The sequence below is a fragment of the Molothrus aeneus genome, chromosome 21, assembly GCF_037042795.1.
Source record: "Molothrus aeneus isolate 106 chromosome 21, BPBGC_Maene_1.0, whole genome shotgun sequence".
NCBI lineage: Eukaryota > Metazoa > Chordata > Aves > Passeriformes > Icteridae > Molothrus > Molothrus aeneus.
This window is the reverse complement of record NC_089666.1, coordinates 2,920,340-2,937,859: the sequence shown is the minus strand read 5'-3', so window position 1 is coordinate 2,937,859 and position 17,520 is coordinate 2,920,340. Positions and strand designations below refer to the sequence as shown.

The 17,520-nt window shown below is 49.5% G+C and overlaps 2 protein-coding genes across 2 annotated transcripts; both read right to left on the bottom strand.

Moving 5' to 3' along the window:
* Positions 1-235: 235 nt before the first annotated feature.
* On the bottom strand, positions 236-5,514 carry GUCA2A (guanylate cyclase activator 2A). The gene is made up of 3 exons (XM_066564085.1): positions 5,384-5,514; positions 2,012-2,201; positions 236-1,154 (listed from the first exon to the last, which is right to left on the bottom strand). The coding sequence occupies exons 1-3, from the start codon at positions 5,456-5,458 to the stop codon at positions 1,090-1,092; spliced, it is 330 nt and encodes a 109-aa protein (XP_066420182.1). The 5' UTR covers positions 5,459-5,514; the 3' UTR covers positions 236-1,089.
* A 4,633-nt stretch (positions 5,515-10,147) lies between these two features.
* On the bottom strand, positions 10,148-14,994 carry LOC136565286 (uncharacterized). The gene is made up of 8 exons (XM_066563777.1): positions 14,902-14,994; positions 14,341-14,426; positions 13,614-13,723; positions 13,264-13,378; positions 12,302-12,410; positions 11,828-12,006; positions 10,557-10,675; positions 10,148-10,255 (listed from the first exon to the last, which is right to left on the bottom strand). The coding sequence occupies exons 1-8, from the start codon at positions 14,968-14,970 to the stop codon at positions 10,188-10,190; spliced, it is 855 nt and encodes a 284-aa protein (XP_066419874.1). The 5' UTR covers positions 14,971-14,994; the 3' UTR covers positions 10,148-10,187.
* Between the last annotated feature and the right edge of the window lie 2,526 nt (positions 14,995-17,520).

Below are 17,520 nucleotides of genomic sequence, written 5' to 3'. Positions count from 1 at the left end.
CAAAGCAGCAGAACACAGGAGAAGCAATCAGATAATTATTGTTTTCATTTTTCTCTGAGGCTTCTCAGCTTCCCAGGAGAAGAAATCCTGGGGAAGGGATTTTTCAGAAAATGTGACAGTGACAGTTTTCAGTTCAGGACATTGTTAAAAGATACATTTTATTCAGGGAAGCTGTAGACATGAAATGCCTTATATGGGGAAAAAGCAAGGAGGCAAGAAGAGTATCCTAAAACAAAATCCACCCCAAAACCAGCAATAACAAACAAATAAACAATAATATCCAAATTATTACTAGTTTTTTATTGCTTGTAAAGCATATAAACATGGACAGATAATTTCTTCACAATCTTGCCACCAATAAATAAAACATGCAATGCTTTCATTTCACTGTGATTCTAGCACTGCACTTTAGAATTATTTTCTCTCAAAGAGAGCTTAGAGAACCTTGATATCCAGCCAGTGAAGAAGTGTTCCTGTGCTCCTCTACACCCATTCCCCAAATCAACAACAATCACTACAAGGAACAGGCTGATTTCTGGCTGCCAGAGTGTTCCTAAACACCAGGAATTCAGCTCCAGTTATTTGGTGCAGTTCTGCTACAAACTCAGAGGTGTCACCTGCAGACAGGGGGAAAGGAAAGGGATCCAACCCACTGGGAAGGATGGACTGGGAAAGGGAATAACCCAGTGGTGTTGTGTGTAGGGGAGGCCAAATCACAGGCAGATATTAATGATTGGATACTACTTATTGGACATTAAAAAATTAGCCATTGAAAAGGCTGCAGGGGATGCTGAGTTTCACAGTTTGTTCAAATCCAGGCAAAATAGTGGGAAATGAAACCCAGGGCATTTCCATTCCAGTGTCACCCAACTCCTGCAGCACTGGAAGCTCTCAGAGGAGTCCCAGCCTCCTTGCTGGCAGATCTGCTCTGATCCAGGACTGCAGGAACATCCCCACGAGCTGGCAGCTCAGTTTGGCTGCAGTGGGAGATGAAGCCCAGGAATATTGATTGGTGAAAGTACATGATCTTGCCACAGGAATGCACAAACTTCCCAGCTGGACATGTCTTGTGTGGGTTTTTCCACCTTCTCAGAAGCAGCCAGCACAGGCAGCATTGGCACAGATCTCACACAGGTCATCCTCAGCAGCCAGGCCTGTCCAGGAGAAAAAGGGATTCAGTTGGATGCCAGGAGGGCAGAGCCACCTGCCAAAGCACTTGGAGACTCCTTTGCATTCCTGCTTTATCATTTGAAAGATCCTTGTGGGTAGAACTGCTCTGAGTAAAATTAGCTCGTGCTAAAATCTGACTGAAGGGATGAAATCAAACCTGAATTCCTTGGGAAGCCATGGGAAGCAAGAGGACAAGAGGATATGGCAGCATTTTATCCTAAAGTGTCCCTTGTACTGGACAACAGATAACTGCAAGAGAATAACTTAAAAAAGCAAACCCTGCAGCAGCAGCAGCCCATGGCAGAGGGACTTTGGGCAAGGAGGAATGGCTTAAGCTGGAGAAGGGTAGATTTAGATGAGATATTGGGAGGAAAATCCTCCCTGTGGAGGGGTTGAGGCCCTGGCACAGGTGCCCAGAGCAGCTGTGGCTGCCCCTGGATCCCTGGCAGCGCCCAAGGCCAGGCTGGACAGGGCTGGGAGCAGCCTGGGATAGGGGAAGGTGTCCCTGCCATGGCAGGGGTGGGATGGGATGGGCTTTAAGGTCCTCCCCACCAAACTATTCAGTGATTCCATTATTCTGCTCTGGATGAACTTTTCTCTGGTCACAGCAGTGGGATGTGCCCAGGGAACAGCTCAGCTCAGCACTGCAGGAATTTTCCTTGGCTGGTTCATGGAGCCCAAGCCTTGCAGGAGAAAGGGCAGCACAAAGGCAGCACAAACCCTCCCAGCTGCCCTAGAAGTGACACAGAAGCAATTCCATGGCTTTGCCTCCTGCTGTTGGAATATTCAAGGTTAAAAATCGTGGTAAAAATGAAAAAACAATGAAATATCAACGACATACTCAGCCTCCTGAAAATCATGGGTGCATCTTCCCTCTTGCACACAGGCCTGAACTCCTCAGGCAGGTGTTTCTCCTGGCATGGGGAGTAGCTGCCCATGGGCACCATCATGCGAGGGTTGATGTGTTTGTTGCCCTCCATGAGCTCCTTCAGCTTCTTCACGGACTCCAGGGGGAATTTAAAGTCTCCATCCTGTGAAGAACCAGAAAAAAGAAGTGTCAGGAAGCCAGGCCTTTTGCAAATCCACTCCATTTCAACCATTTCTCCCAAAAAAATACAGCAGAGGGAAAAGATGGTGTTGAAAGAAAGCCAAGATAAAACCTGAGTGAAGGCAGTGGACAGAGGGAGAATTCAGTCCTGGCTCATCCCTGTGAGACAGACCCATAAAACCTGGGATAGGAAGATGCAGGCTGGGAATCTTCAGCCTCAAAAGAGAGAACTGGGAAATCTCACAGAACCCTGGAATGGATTGGGTTGGAAGGGACCTTAAAGCTCTTCTCATTCCAGCCCCTGGCATGGACAGGGACACTTCCACTGTCCCAGGCTGCTGCAAGCTCAATCCAGCACCTCCAGGGATAGGGGGTAGAGATCTACAAAGCCATGGCTGGAGTGGGGATAAATGGGGATTTATTTGGTTCACTGTTCTCCTAACACAGCAGTCGAAATGCCACGTGTTGGCTGTGACCACACAAAAGCAGCTCTTCTATCACACCACACATTGCTGGGGGCTTAAACCCTTCCCCCCAAGACATTGTGGCAAGTTTCCATTAATTTAGAATCACAGAATCTCTTGTGTTGGAAGGGATCCACAGGGATCACTGATTCCAGCTTCTGGCCCTGCAGAGGCCCAACAATCCCACCCCGTGCCCATTGAAAACTTGCTCACACAATCTGTAAAAAACAAGTTTTTGGAAGCATAAATATAACACTTCTGACTCAAAAGTTCACATCAGAAACTTAAGGAAGCTGGGACAGGACTCTGAGAAATAGTAGTCTATGTTTCAGTTGCTTCTCCCTGTTCATCAGTTAAGGGTCATTCCCTCAGTTTCAAGAGATTTCCCCTTTTTGAGGTCATAAATTTAATTTGCAGAGGTGTTGCAGCTGTTTAACCAAGTGCACAGAGTCTGTACCCATCTGCAGATAATCAGAGTTTGGCCTAGAAAACAAATAAGCATTTTCAAACTGATTTATATCTGCTGTTTTAGCATGGTTTCATGGCCATCATGAGGTCAGTAAGGTGATGTGGGAGGTTCCAACCCCATGGCAGGGTTTAGAATGAGATGGATTTTAATGTCCCTTCCAACCCAAACCATCCTGGGATTCTGGAGTCAGGTAAGAGCTCCTCATCCAAAGAAATAAAATGCAGTGACTGATACAGCACAAGACCAAATATTAGCATTTGTTTCATATCCCCATGAGTCCAGTGAGGAATGGTGTGAGATGAGTGGGGAGGGGATTTGATTCTGGCTGGGTTTTTGGAGGGTTTTTTACAGTACCACATTATTTTGGTGTTCAAAGTTTAAAAAACCCAATCAGGCAGACTTTGGGTGCGTATTTACTACGTCAAAATCTCTTCTCTTGCAATCAGTTTATGATCTTACTCAGGTTAATTTATCAGTTGACCTCAAGGATCTTAGAGATCTTTTCTGACCTTAAGAGTCTATAAAAGTTAACCAGGCACTGGCATCAGCAGCCCATGGGAGTGGTGGAGCCACCATCCCTGGAAGTGCTCCAAAAACACCTGGATGTGACAGGGGCCAAGGTGGATCTCTCTGTGCTGGAGGAACAGTTGGATCAAATACTCTTAAAGGGATTTTCCAACCTAAACAACTTTGTGGTTCTGTGATCAGCCCTGGCTGCCCATGAAAAATTCACTTTTCCTATAAAGGCAGCTCTAGATTCAGCTGTGGTCACACAACTGAGAAGAAAAACCCCTAGAACTGAAAAAGGGTGGATTTCCACGGGCACAATTTCAGAGAAACCAGGAACTGGGAAGAAACCCTGACATCTGCAGGTCCTGGGGACAAAAAAGAATAAAGGAACAGCAAAACAGAGACAAAACCACCTCAAGTAAGAAAGATGGATTAGAGAGAGCTAAATTTGATACTCTGGGACAAGGAAGGGAAGTCTCAGGAACAATTTCAGGGAAGAAGAGTGCAAGCCAACTTTGTGCAATAAATAATCAAAGAATCTTCAAAACCTCAAAGACTTCAGGTGAAAGGAGTGCAAGACTCAGAGTTCACTGCAAGTACAGTGGGTAAAACATGGATTTAATGATTAATGAGAGGAGAATTCCAGCTCAGACTCCAGAGATGCACTTTCTACTCTTTTACATAACCTAGAAGCAGCCATTCTCATTTACTAATATTTTTTTATGGCTACAAGTGTAAAATGGGGATGTTTTTCACTGGGAGCTGTTTGCTCCTCTGGAGACTGTAAGTGTTGAAGAATGGTTTGAGAGAAAGGAATAGTTTAAACCTTCCACTTCTGGATATCTCTGTCATCCAAAGGACAAAAACAGGATAGTCCAGGACACAAAGATACCTTATTCCTGGACACCTGCTGCTCACACCTAAAGAGAGTCAATAATTGTTTAACAAGTGTTAGTTTTTATTAGTTTTCCTGGTCCCCAGAGGAAGGTGTTTACATTGCAATCAGACTGAAATCTCCTCTCAGGAGGAGTGCAGAGAGATCCAAAGCTTTCCCAATAACAAACCAGGGCCCCGAAGTACCTTCCTAACCCCTTCCACATTGTATGGAGTGCCACGGTTTGACACTCCAAAAACTCCCCGAAAAACTCAAACTTCTTTTCAAACCAGGACATGGAGTATCAGCCATGGGTGCTGTGTACTTGGAAAATTTCACAGGGGCTCCTTTAATCACTTCTCTGCCTATTAATATTTAATTGGATCCAGCCAAGCTCTTCTTAGCCCCTTTTTTTTACAGGCTCCATCCCATAAACTCACAGATCATCCCCACAAAGAACTTCCTGCCTAGAACCAGGTGACACAAGATAATTTCTCCTTTGTTCACACCTTGTTTGCATCACTCTCTAAAGTCAGCACCTTCACCGCACATGGCTTTAGGTCTAGGAGAAAATTCTGGGCATGAAACACCTCAGTCCCTAAGGGGTTTCAGAGCAGAAATACGGCTGGAGAAGGTAAATAAACAGCAGCAGCATTTGGTGATACCTGAAGTGTTTTACAGAAGGAAAACCCAGAGCATGGGGAGATACAGGTGGAAATCAAGGCAGAGCAAAGCAAAAATTCAGGTCTATTAATTTAGTTCAAGATCCCTGTTGCAACCAGAAGTTAAAAAAATATCATCACTTTGTTGAATTTGTAATAATGACAAATGAAAGAGAAAAAACTCACCTGCACATAGACTGCCTGGGAGATGTGCACCAGGACAAGGACTGCCAGGACTGCCCAGGAAAGAAAGCTTTTCATGGTGCCTGCAAAGCCAAGCCTCCCCTGAACTGGACAGGTTTTATTTCCTCTGCCTTTGGCCTTTCTTGTGTCTCTCAGACTTTCCCTCTTCCCCTGCGCTCTCAGCAGTCAGAGCTTTATAAAGACTCCCCGCAGCATGGTGCTGGTAATCCATTAATCCAGACTTTCTATTGCCATATCATAAACCCTGAGGGGACTCTCAGTTATCTGCCCAGAGGTACAGCTGGGCAGTCACACCCAGGCACATCCTGGCCTTTATGAGTCGCTCCCACTTTGAGGCACTGGCCGTGACACCGGCAGGCAAAGCATTCCCAACTGCAATAAATAAATAAATGGTGGAGAGAGAGCTGAGGCAACACCTGAGAGTCCCCATGATTCTGGCCATTTTCTGCAGAACTGGGGGTAAAAAAAAAGAAGTTTGGAAGGAGATAGAAAAAAACTGTTCCAGTCAGTTGCCTCTTCTGGGAGTCCCAGAAACAAGGAGGGTGATCACATAATCAGGGAATTGTTAAAGTCAGAGAAGCCCTCTAAGATTGTTGATGTGGATGTGACACCAGGGGACAAGGTGGATCTCTCTGTGCTGGAGGAACAGTTGGATTTCATGATCTTAAAGGGATTTTCCAACCAAAACAACTTTCTGATTCTGTGAAGCCCTCTAAGATTGCTGAGTCCAACCATCAACCCAGGATCTGGGGTAGGTTGTTCACCATTAACCTTGTCCCCAAATGCCACATCAAAAAATGCCTTTTTTCAACATTTCCAGGCCTGGTGACTTCACCACTGGCCTGGGCAGCCCCTTTCAGTGCCTGCCCACCCTTCCCACAGAGAGATTTTCCCAACATCCAACCTAAAGCTCCCCTGGCACAGCCTGAGGCCATGTGGCATTCACATTTTCTGGAAAAAATGCCTTTGCTTAGGATTTTTCTCCTGAGAAGCTGAAAAGGAAGAGAAAAAGGAAAACAATAATTATCTGATTTGCTTCTCCTGTGTTTTACTCCTTCAGAATGTGTTTGGAGATTGTTTACCCACAGGTGATTGTTGCATTGGATTCTGCTGTGAGTTGTTTTGACTCAATGGCCAATTAGAGCCAAGCTGTGTCAAGACTCTGAAAAGAGCCACAAGTTTTCATTATTATCTTTTTAGCCTTCTTTAAGTATCCTTTCTGTATTCTTTAGTATAGTTTAGTATTCTTTTATATAATACAGCATCATAAAATAATAAATTAGCCTTCTAAAAACATTCATGAAGTCAGACCCATCATCCCTTCCTTTGTCTGGGGGGAACCCAAATACATCAAGGCCATTTCCCCTGGTCCTGTCCTTTGTGATCCCACTCCTGTCAGGCCTTGGAGAGAGCTGAGGACCAAGGCAGAGAACCCCAGGCCGTGCCTGCCCATGCCCAGCTATAAAACATCCTCGGTGCTCTTTGCAGCCCCTAATTAAAACCCATGTGTTAAAAGGTGCAGGGGATGTCATTAAGGGCAAAGGCTGCCAGGAATCAAATCCATTTCTCTGTGACTTCCATGTGGAAACACACACAGATGCCACAGGGATGGAGCAGCACCAGCGTGCCTCAGCTCAGTTCTGACATCAGGCTCAGGTCTGTAAGTGATTTCTGGAATTGTGTGGGTTTGGATTAACACAGACACCAGGAGAACAATGCTCCTGATCCCAGCAGAACAGGAGAGGGCAACAGTCACCCACCGAGCACCTTCCTCAATCTCAGCAGTGGTTTATGCCCCAAAGGCTCCAGTTCTTGCTGGAATCCAAATCATTGTTCAAGTGACAGTGAAAATCATCTTTCTGCTTTGTGTAAAATTGCAGAATCCAAAGCAGCCAGGTCCCCAGTCAGGGGGCTTGGAGGGAGGGAATGGGACTTTTCTGATTCAGTGTAACCCAAAAATTACTGTACAGTTGAAGCTGAGCTGACAATGCAGAATGTCAGCTGAAACACTTTGCCTCTCTCCTCTCCACCAGCCTACATACACAAAATTTGAACTGGAATGATCTTTATTCCAACAAAACAATGATCTTTACTCCAACAAAACAAGCCTGTTTCCTTTCCTGTAGTGATTTGCAACATTTGAAAGCCCACAGCAGCTCAGGCCTCTGCCCTTAATTACTTTAATATGGGTCAAGGGTGGAACAGCAAAGGGCAGAGCAAAAATCTCCTCTGAGAACATTTCATTTCCCACATGCTTGGGAATTTTTACACCCATTTTCTTTTCCAAAACCTGGTTTATCCTCAACCTGTCAAGTCCTGTGCACAGCTTGGTGGAAACTAAACAACAGATTAAGAAGGCATTGAGGGAACCAGAGAATTGTTAAAATTGAAAATAAACAAGATTATCAAATGCAGCCTTGGAGAGAACCCAAAGAGGCAACTTTGGAGAGGTGTCACAAGAACACTGAGCCACCAGAGGCAGACAGAGCTGTAATCAATGGCTCTGTGTCCAGGGAGGCGTGGTGTGCCTCAGCTCAGGGCCATCTCCCAATGTGCTGAGGATGCCCTGGACCCCGCTGTCTGTGCTGTTGACAGAGACATTACAAAGCACTGCTCCCACTATAGATCCCAAGGGATGCCCCTTTGTCTCTGAGCTCCACCAAGGCCCTTCCCCACCACCCTGTGTGTTGCCATCCAACCAACTCCCAATCCACCGAGCAATGCGACCATGAGATTTGAATTATTCCAATCTAGAGGGAAGGCTGTTGTGCCTTTGCTGTGCCCCTTTGCTCCTCAGTCTCACAGTGCAGCTCTGGCTGGGGCCACCAACCCCACCCCACATCCATGGCCCAGTTCCACTCCTGTTCCCCAGTTCCACTCTTTTCCCCCAGTTCCACTCCTCCCCCCAGTTCCAGTTCCACTCCCTCAGTTCTACTCCTCTCTCCCAGTTCCAGTTCCACTCCTCTCTCCCAGTTCCACTCCTGTCCCCCAGTTCCAGTTTCTCTCCTCTTCCCCAGTTCCTCTCCTCTCCCCAGTTCCACTCCTCTCCCCTAGTTCCAGTTTCACTCCTCTCTCCCAGTTCCAGTTCCTCTCCTCTCCCCCAATTCCAGTTCCTCTCCTCTCCCCCACTTCCACTCCTGTCTGGGGTCCTGGAGCTCCAGCTGCCTCACCAAGCTCAGGGGGACCCGAAACTGCTCATTTGGAGGTGCAGGGAGGACAGCAGAGACCTTCTGCTCACCAGGTCTGCTCCTGGACCTTCTGTGGTCTCTGGGACACCCCTGCCCTGCAGACCCAGCCCAAGACCTGGGAGAGGCCAGGGCCAACACCAGAGGAACCCACCCATGACCCCACCTGCCCCATCCTGCCTGTGGCCATCCTGGGGCTGGAAGGGGGGTCTGGCTGTCCCAGTCCCAGGCTCGTTCCCTGCTGTGCAGAGCCAGTTCCCACCCTGAGGTGAGGCACCTCTGTATCTTCATTCCAGTTTGTGCCCAGCACGGTGGTTCCCAGGGATGTTGGCTCACCATTCAGCAAAGCTTTATGTAATTTATACATTTTAGCAAACAAAGGCCTCAATATTCATTGGCTGCATGTTACATTAATCTCTAATTAATATTCTATCTTCTCTTGGTTAAATGACTGTCTCCCTTGTCACACTAATTAGTCCACTAGTCTTGTCCATCTTTGGAGTTGGTGGAATTCTGCAGTCAGTGGCCATGAGTTGGTTTTCATGATCCCCTCCTGCCAAAATCACCTTTCTCAGAGTGAACACCTCAGACTGATGACCTGGCCCTGTTTGTCCCTCCTTAGGCCCAGCCTCAACAGCCCTGAGAGCTGTGCAGCCCTCAGAGGACCTGGACAGAGTGGGGAGATGGGCAGGAAGAACCTTCTGAAGTTCATCAGGGGAAATGCAGGTTCTGCATCTGTGGAGGAACAGCCCCAGGCACCAGCACAGGGTGAGCTGGAGGAGCTCTGCAGAGAAGGACCTGGGGGTCCAGGGGACAATGAGCTGTCCCTGAGCCAGCAGAGTGTCCTGGGGGGTTCAAGGAGACTGATGGGATCCAGGGGGCATCAGGAAGAGCATTGCCAGCAGGTCAGGGAGTGCTCCTGCCACTCTGGTCAGCCCTGGCAGGCACATCTGGAGTGCTGTGTCCAGCTCTGGACTCCTCAGGACAGGAGGGAATGGAGCTCCTGGAGTGGGGCCAGTGAAGGCTGTGGAGATGATGGAGGGCCTGGAGCATCTCCCTGCTGAGGAAAGGCTGAGGGAGCTGGGGCTGTTCAGCCTCAGGAGGAGACACAGCTGAGAGGAGCCCTCATCCCTGTTTGTCCCTGTGTGCAGGGAGGGCTCAGAGCAGGGACCAGGCTCTGCTCCAGGAGGCCCAAAGTGATGCACAAAGGGGGCAGGCAGGAACTGATGCCCAGGGAGTTCCAGCTGAACGTGAGGCAGAACTTTGCTGTGCAGTGATGGAGCCTGGAACAGGGGGTGGAGTCCCCCTCACTGGGGATATTTCAGACCCATTCAGGCACAATCCTGTGCCATGGGCTCCGGGATGGCCCTGCAGGAGCAGCAAGGTAGGACCAGATGAGGCACTGGGGTCCCTTCCAACCTCACCTGTCCTGAGATTCTGTGACTGGAGTTGTCCATGTCCACCAGTCCCATCACGATCAGCAAACACTGTTGTCCCAACCAGGGGCTCAATCTCTGGTGTGGAGCAGAAATTTCCATACCAAGGTGATGGTTTTCTAGGTCTTTATTCCTTTTTCCTTTTTCTATGTGGCTGCCCCCATGTCACAGATCTGCTGCTGTCTCTTCATGGACACTCAGCTTCTTCACCAAGCTCAGGTTAGATCCAGAACCTGTTCAGGATTCAGGAGGTACAGGGAGGAGGACAACTGAGACCTTCTTCTCACCAGGTCTGCTCCTGGAGGTTCTGCAGCCTCCCAAACACCCCTGCCCTGCAGACCCAGCCCCACCAGCCCGAGAGCAGAGGAATCCCCCCGTGTCCCCACGTGCCACAGGCTGTCCCTGGCTCAGGGACAGCTCCAGGACCCCACACCCAGCTGGTAGCACTGCCAGGGGCTGCTGCAGGCAGGGGAGGGATGTGGTGCACAGGAGGATGCCCCCATTGCCTGGAGAGGGGATGCACCCCCTGCTCACCGAGGGAGTCATCGTGGGACCATTTCCGTAACTGGTTCATCTGCAAGGCCTTCATGCAGTGCTCCCTGGACACTTTGTAGGGCTGCAGATTGAGCAGGACCTGCTTGGCTCGTGGGGTCCTGCAAGGCAGGGACAGATTCCCCTCTCAGTCCCTGCCTGGAATCCTGCCTGGCCCAGCCCCTGCTGCTCCTGTGTCCCGTGGGCCCCACCATCCCCTTCAGCATGGACACCAGGATCAGGGGCTGCCCCAGGGCATGCCCAGGTCAGGGGATGTCCAAGGACCATATCCAGCCCAGAGCTCAGGGCTCCACTTCCCTGATCCTAGAGGGGTCCCTCCCTGTGGATGTCAAGGGACAGAGAGAGAGAAACAGCGAGGGTTTCTCACAGCGGCTTGGGAGAAGTTTTAGGGAGCTGGAAAGATTTGATAACTTGTTGACTATAAACAATTTGCAGGTGCTGTTTTTCTGCTTTATATCCCCAGCTGGGGGCTGTGAGCAAATCATGAATGGGACGGGGCTGCTGTGGAACTGCCTTGAGCTGTTTTATTTTCTAGCATCAGCCTCATTACATGGCTATGACATTGGGAAGATGCCAGCAGCTCACATCCCAGGCAGCAGACACAGAACTTAATGTTACAACTCACTTTATAAGTTTTTTGACCAATCACACAAAGCAAAAGCACATTGACAGTAGTTCCATCCAACCATTATAAGCACACATCCCTTTGGTTAAACAATGTTTGCTTATTTCAAATACAATACCTGCTTGTGAGCCTTAAAGCACAATGCACAGAGCTCCATTATTAACCTTCAACCTTCCTAATATCTTGCTAGATAAACTTTTCTGTAGCTTAGAGACTTATTCTAGACAAGTGTTAATACACAGACCATTGTTCTATTTGTCCTTGCTTTTCTACTTTTTAAATAATTTTCCGCTGACCCATCTCATGGCTGCTGCTTAGCTCTAATCACAGTTCTGCTGTCTCTGAGCCTGCCTTTTGCAGCTTTCCCAAAACCCTCTAATTCTGTAGATTCCCACACTTCATTTTTCTGTTCCTCTCAAGGACAGTGTGTGAGAAAGATGTTTCTGTTAGTTAGCCAATAGAATAGAATCTGTTGTACCACTCTATAAAAACCGTGCAGTTCTTTTGAATAAATCCTTCTTTGCCTTTTCTACCATCCTGCCTCTCCCCCGTTCCTGCCCCAACCTTGGCACAAGAGTGACACCTCCTACCTGCTCCCGTCCCCCAGCCCTGGCTGCCATACTCCTACCTTGGCTGTGGTGTTCTCCTGCGAGGGGACGGCGCCTTCTCCTGCTGTGCCCCTTCTGGGGACAGAGCAGCAGCCACTCCTGCCACGGCTGCCACTCTCTCCTTCCTCAGCCTTTCAAATCCTCCAGGGGAGAATGCAGCAGCCTTCTTCAGACTCCTCTGCTCTGCCAGGGCTGGAAGCTGTGACATGGAGCAAAGGGAAGGCAGCTCAGACATTTTGGCAACAATGAGAGTCTCATCCTGCAGCCCACGACCCAAGGGACAGTTTGGATCCCTCCTCTCTCCCCCGGAGTTCTTGGCAGTGACCTGAAGCAGTCTGGACAGCACAGAGGTTCTGTTCAGAGAAAGATTCCCTGAAGGATGAAGTCTGAATGGAGGGCCCAAAAGACATCCCAGAATGGGCAGATCCAAAGGGATCCCCTCAACAGCCTCCCTGCAGTGAGGCAGGACATGATCCTCCATCCATGTAACATACCTGAGCACCTTTTCCGTGCATGGTGGGAGCTGCCAGCCCAGCTCTGGGCTCTTCCATCTCCTTGGTGGCTCTGCCCTTCTTCACAGAGTTCGCACTTGGAGGCAGCAAACTGCAAAGACGCCACACAAGTATTTTGTCTCCAAAACCTCTCCAAAACACTGCTGCCCACTTCCCATGCCATGGGAAGGGCCAAGGCCTTGGGCACAGCCCAGATCTGCTCTCAGTAAGTACAGGCAGCATGGCCAAAGGTGACAGCTCCTCACACCTGTCCAGGAGTGTGGAAACCCAGGGCTCTGGGAATATTTCTGTGTCTGCTCTGGGCTGCCCTGACCCCCAGGGAGCACTGACTCTGACCCTCATTCATGGAGAAAGTTTCCCAGACTTCAAGATAGACTGGAATCCACAAAAGTGTGAAATAGATTCTAGAGAGCAGTGCAGGTGTGTCACTGGGTGAGAAATTGAGGTTTTGGGATTTTTAGTATGTTGTGGATGGCAGCAAGATGCAGGGCACAGGGTGTCCTCCTGGGTTTCTTCTTCATGCTTCTTCTTCCTCCTTCTCCATGGGTTTGGGTGGCATTTTGTAATTGGGCAGAAAAGTCTGCATTGCAGCTCTGTGGGATCAGTTACTGGGTTAAAAGATAAAATAATCCAGGTGTCAGCTCTTAATTGGACAGTTTAGTCTGAAAAGCCCTTGTATCAAGAGATTGTGGCCATTTTTGTGGTGCTTTTCCAGCACGCTGAGCTGGCGTGGACAGCATGCAAAACTCTAGATAAGGTAACAATAAACAAGAACCTGAAGACCCAAAGAATCCAGTGGGTCTCTCTTTCCTGACACAAGATCACCCAGGAGGGTCTCCCCAGACAGGGGAGCCCCCTGGGAGGGCCCAGCCAGAGTCCCAGAAGTCAGGGAATCAGCAGCAGGAGCATGGAATTACCCAAAGCCAGCTCTCCCAGGCTCTCACCTCCCTCTCTGCACTCCTCCATCAGCCTTCTTCTTTTCTCTTCCTGTCCCTTTCCCATCGTATATCCGACTTGGAGGAAGGTGAGGACGATGAAGGAGGCGGTTGGGAAAATTCCCTGAAGAAGAAAAAGAGGGAGCTCCTCTCAACAGCATCTCCAGAGTGCTTTGGGCATGAGGGATCTCCCAGCCCTCCTGTCCCAGCCCATCCCCTTCCCTGAGGGCTCCATGGTCCTGTCCCACTGCTTCCTTGGGTCCCCATCCAGAGGAAGAGGGACCTGCTGGGACAATTTTCTGGCAGGAGGGAGGATTCCCTTGGGCATGGAGGATGTCAGGTCCCAGGAGGGAACGTACCTGGCGTCGTTTGGTGCTTGGTCCTTTGTTGTGTTTTGTTTGTTGTGCCAGCATCTTGTAGGAAAGCACTTAGAGGATGTGGCTGGGACTTCCCATCTGCCTGCACAAAGCTGCAAAGAAGGGGGTGACAGCAGTTGGAGTAAGGCAGCAGAGTCCATGGCAGCCTCTGGGAAGAAGCTGTTCCAGGTTACCAGTTTTCCAAAGGAAACACAACACTGGAGCATGGGCAGGAGAGTCTCCCTCCATAGGGCTCCTCTCAGCCAGGTCTGGGATCCCTCTTGTCAGAGAGGCTTTCCAGAGAAAACAAACTCCTGAGAACATCCCAGGCTCTGGGGCCCCTTGGTTCTCAGTCTTGAGAACATCCCAGGCTCTGGGGCCTGTTGGCTCTCAGTCTTTCTCAAAGAAAAGGAAGGAGCTGGTGGAGCTCCATGGCCCCCAGCTGTGCCTCCAGGGTCTTTCCCACTGAATTGGGAAGGTAAAGCAGGCCCTCTTCCCAGGGAACCCACCTGAAGAAGCCAGAATGGCCATGGAGAATTTCAATTCACCATGGAATTCAATTCACCATTGGAATCCACCCAAAGAAGCCAGAATGGCCATGGACCTTGAACAATTTCAATTCCACCTCTAAAATTGAATACATCCAAGGATTCCTCCCACATGGGAGAAGCCAGGACCAAAAGGTGTTGCTGTTTATCAACCCACCACGTACAGAAACCATTGCACTCACTGTGGCAGCACAAAGACACCTCCAGGAGGAATCTGGGAAATGTCCTTTTCCAGGTGGGCTATGGACAACAGCTTCAGATTTGGTGACTGCAACAGAGACATGGCAGCACCCACAGGGGATTTACCTGCTGTTCACAAGGCACAAAACCCCTCTTCCACTGCCAGCCCCCAGCCCCAGCTCTCTCTCCACCACCCTGTGCCCCTTCAGTGTCCCAAATCCACGAGCATCTCCACCACCTCAGTATTTTGGGGCCAGGCCATGCCAGCAGCATCTCCACAGGAGCCAAACCCAGGGCTCATTCCCTGCGAGCAGCACAGCAGGCTCAGCTACCAGGAGCATGGAAAGCCCCTACATTGTCCCAAATCCATGAACATCCCCACCACCTCAGTGTTTTGGGACAACAAGGCCACGCCAGCAGCATCTCCACAGGAATGAAACCCAGGGCTCATTCCCTGCGAGCAGCACAGTAGGCTCAGCTCCCAGGAGCATGGAAAGCTGCCCAAGGCCACAGCTGTGTCCCCCCAGCAGCTTGAGGGCACATGAAACACATGCCAGACTCACCGGGAGCAAACCTTCTGCCAGGCCCTGTAACTGAGCCACCTCTTGGACCAGGCCTTCAAAGAACCTCATGGCCACGTGTTTCCCACGGCAGAGCAGGACCCCGATGTCCTTGAACACAAAGTCAAAGTTCTTCCCGCTGGACAGGGCCCACTCACAGATGCTCAGAGTGGCCTTGATGCACAGCACAATGGTGGCCTTGGGCTTGTGCAGGCGCAGGGCCACCTCAGCACAGACCAGCTCGTCAGCCTTGGAGAGCCCTGTGGAGAAAGCACCCAACAGAGTCACTCCCTCAGCCCTTCTGTGGTGTAAGAGCAACGGGGGGTAGGACGGTCGGGATGGATGGAGATGAGAGATCTCTGAAGCCAGGCTGTGGAATTTGGGGTTTATTGCAAAGGGCCCGGGTGCAGGGCCCTGCTGGGAGCTGCCAGCCACAGCTCAGAGAAGTAAAGAGAGAAGAGAGGGGGAGAGAGGATGATTGAGAGGGTAAGAGAGTAAAAGGGGTAAGAGAGCAAAGTTCCCATTATATATACAGATTTATATACAATAAATCTTCTTCTGTGTTGAATATTCTGATTCTCACTAACCAATCTAGTACAAGATACAAATCCTACAGCATTTCCATACAGCCTATAAGAATCATTACATTACCATACTGTGCTACATTTTAAACCCTAAAAACTCCTCTTTGGGGCCCTTCTGCCAAGCTGGCAGGGTCTGCTCTGACCCTTGGGCCTGTCTGCAAGCAGAGGGTGTTGTTCCATCAAAAGGGGATCACCTTCAGCCAGCCACAACATTGTTTTCCCGTTGTTCAGTAACTGAGGTACCTCAAAGCTTGCTTTCATTCCAATCTCGCTTATAGTTTCCATATTCTCAAAATCTTTTGCCAGAAAATCATATTTATAAGGCTTTCCTGTTCCATTTTCCCCAACACAGTGGCCCCTTGAGAGCCCACCCACCACAGTGACTCTTCACCCAGCAAATGTCCTGCTTTTGTGCCATGAGCCCCAGCCCTGCACTGCCAGCTCAACCACCACGCTCCAGCTCCACAGAACCTCTCAGGAGCCAGCAGCAATGCTGCTTCCTGCCTTCCCAAGGTGGAAGATCATCAAGGTGGGGGGGATCATCAATCCCTTCAGTTCCAGGATGTTGGAATTCAGTACATCCCTCCAGGTGTCCAGAGCTGCCAAGGACTGCCACAGACATCTTTTATGAAAAATCCTTTCCTTAGGATTTTTCCTCCTGAGAAGCTGAGAGGCCTCAAGAACAAAATGTAACCAATGGTTATCTGCTGCTGTGGAATGCAACAGGTGGGTCTGGGATTGGCCCATGTTGGTTGTTTCTAATTAATGGCCAATCACAGTCAGCTGGCTCAGACAGAGAGTCTGAGCCACAAGCCTTTGTTATCATTCTTTTCTATTCTATTCTTAGCCAGCCTTCTGATGAAACCTTTTCTTCTATTCCTTTAGTATAGTTTTAATGTGATATATATAATAAAATATTAAATCAAGCCTTCTGAAACATGGAGTCAGATCCTCGTCTCTTCCCCAGTCCGAAAACCCCTGTGAACACGGTCACAGAGGACCCGACTGGGGGGCTCAGAGACCCTGGCACACAGCCCAGAGCACCTGGGGATTTGATTTTGACCCTTGGAGCAAGTTGCCAGCTTTTTATGAGGACCTGAAAGTCACACAGGTTTGAATGATCACAGGGTGAAAATGTAGATTTTGGGATTTTTGGTATGGGGGTTATGAGGACAAGACAGAGGAACTTGGGCGTGTCCAGCCTTTCTCCTTCTTCTTGTTCTCCATTTTCTGCAGTGATGTTGGCACTTTGGGATTGGTTTAGAGTAGAAGTGCACTGTCTAACACAGGTGATAGGTATTGGGAATTAAGTGTAAATGTGTTATATGTAGTTTGTAGTATAAAAGGACAACACAAAGAGTGCCTGTGGCTGCCCTGCTGAGCAGATCTCGGCTGGGCAGAAAGAAAATTTTATAGATAAGAATTAATAAACAACTTCAAGACCGAAAAGTGAAGAGTCCAGACTCATTCTTGAGCCGCGCGGGCTGAAACAGAGACACCCTGCACATCTGGGGCAGCAATTATCAACCAAAACCCGAGAGCAGGAGATTCTCAGAAACCCCTCCAGGAGCTCTCCAGCAGCAACCAGAACACCGTGGGCACCCAGAGAGCCCTGGAGGGACCCATCCACATCCCAGGGCTGAAGGGCTCATCTTACCAGGCACAAGGCTTTGCCCATGGATGAGATTCTTGCCCACCAGGGGAAGGGGCTTGTTCAGCTCAAACTCTGGAGTGTCTGCCATGAAACCTTCCCCTTCTCCATGCCAGATGGGTTTCTTCATAATGTGGATGGTACCCAGGCCCATCAGCCCAGCTCTCTGGAAGCAAAAGCAAGAAATCAGAGGGCAAACAGGAGGGAAGGCAAAGGGTGATCTGTGGCCTTTCCAACCCTGCAGCTCCAAGGGCTGAGATGGAGGCCCCAGGAGAGCTTTGGAGGAGAGCCTTTCACTCCAAATGGTTCCTCACTCCCTCCTCTCCAGGATCTGCAGAGTGCAGGACACATGGGAGAAACTCCTGGAGCCTGAGGAGGCCCAAGGAG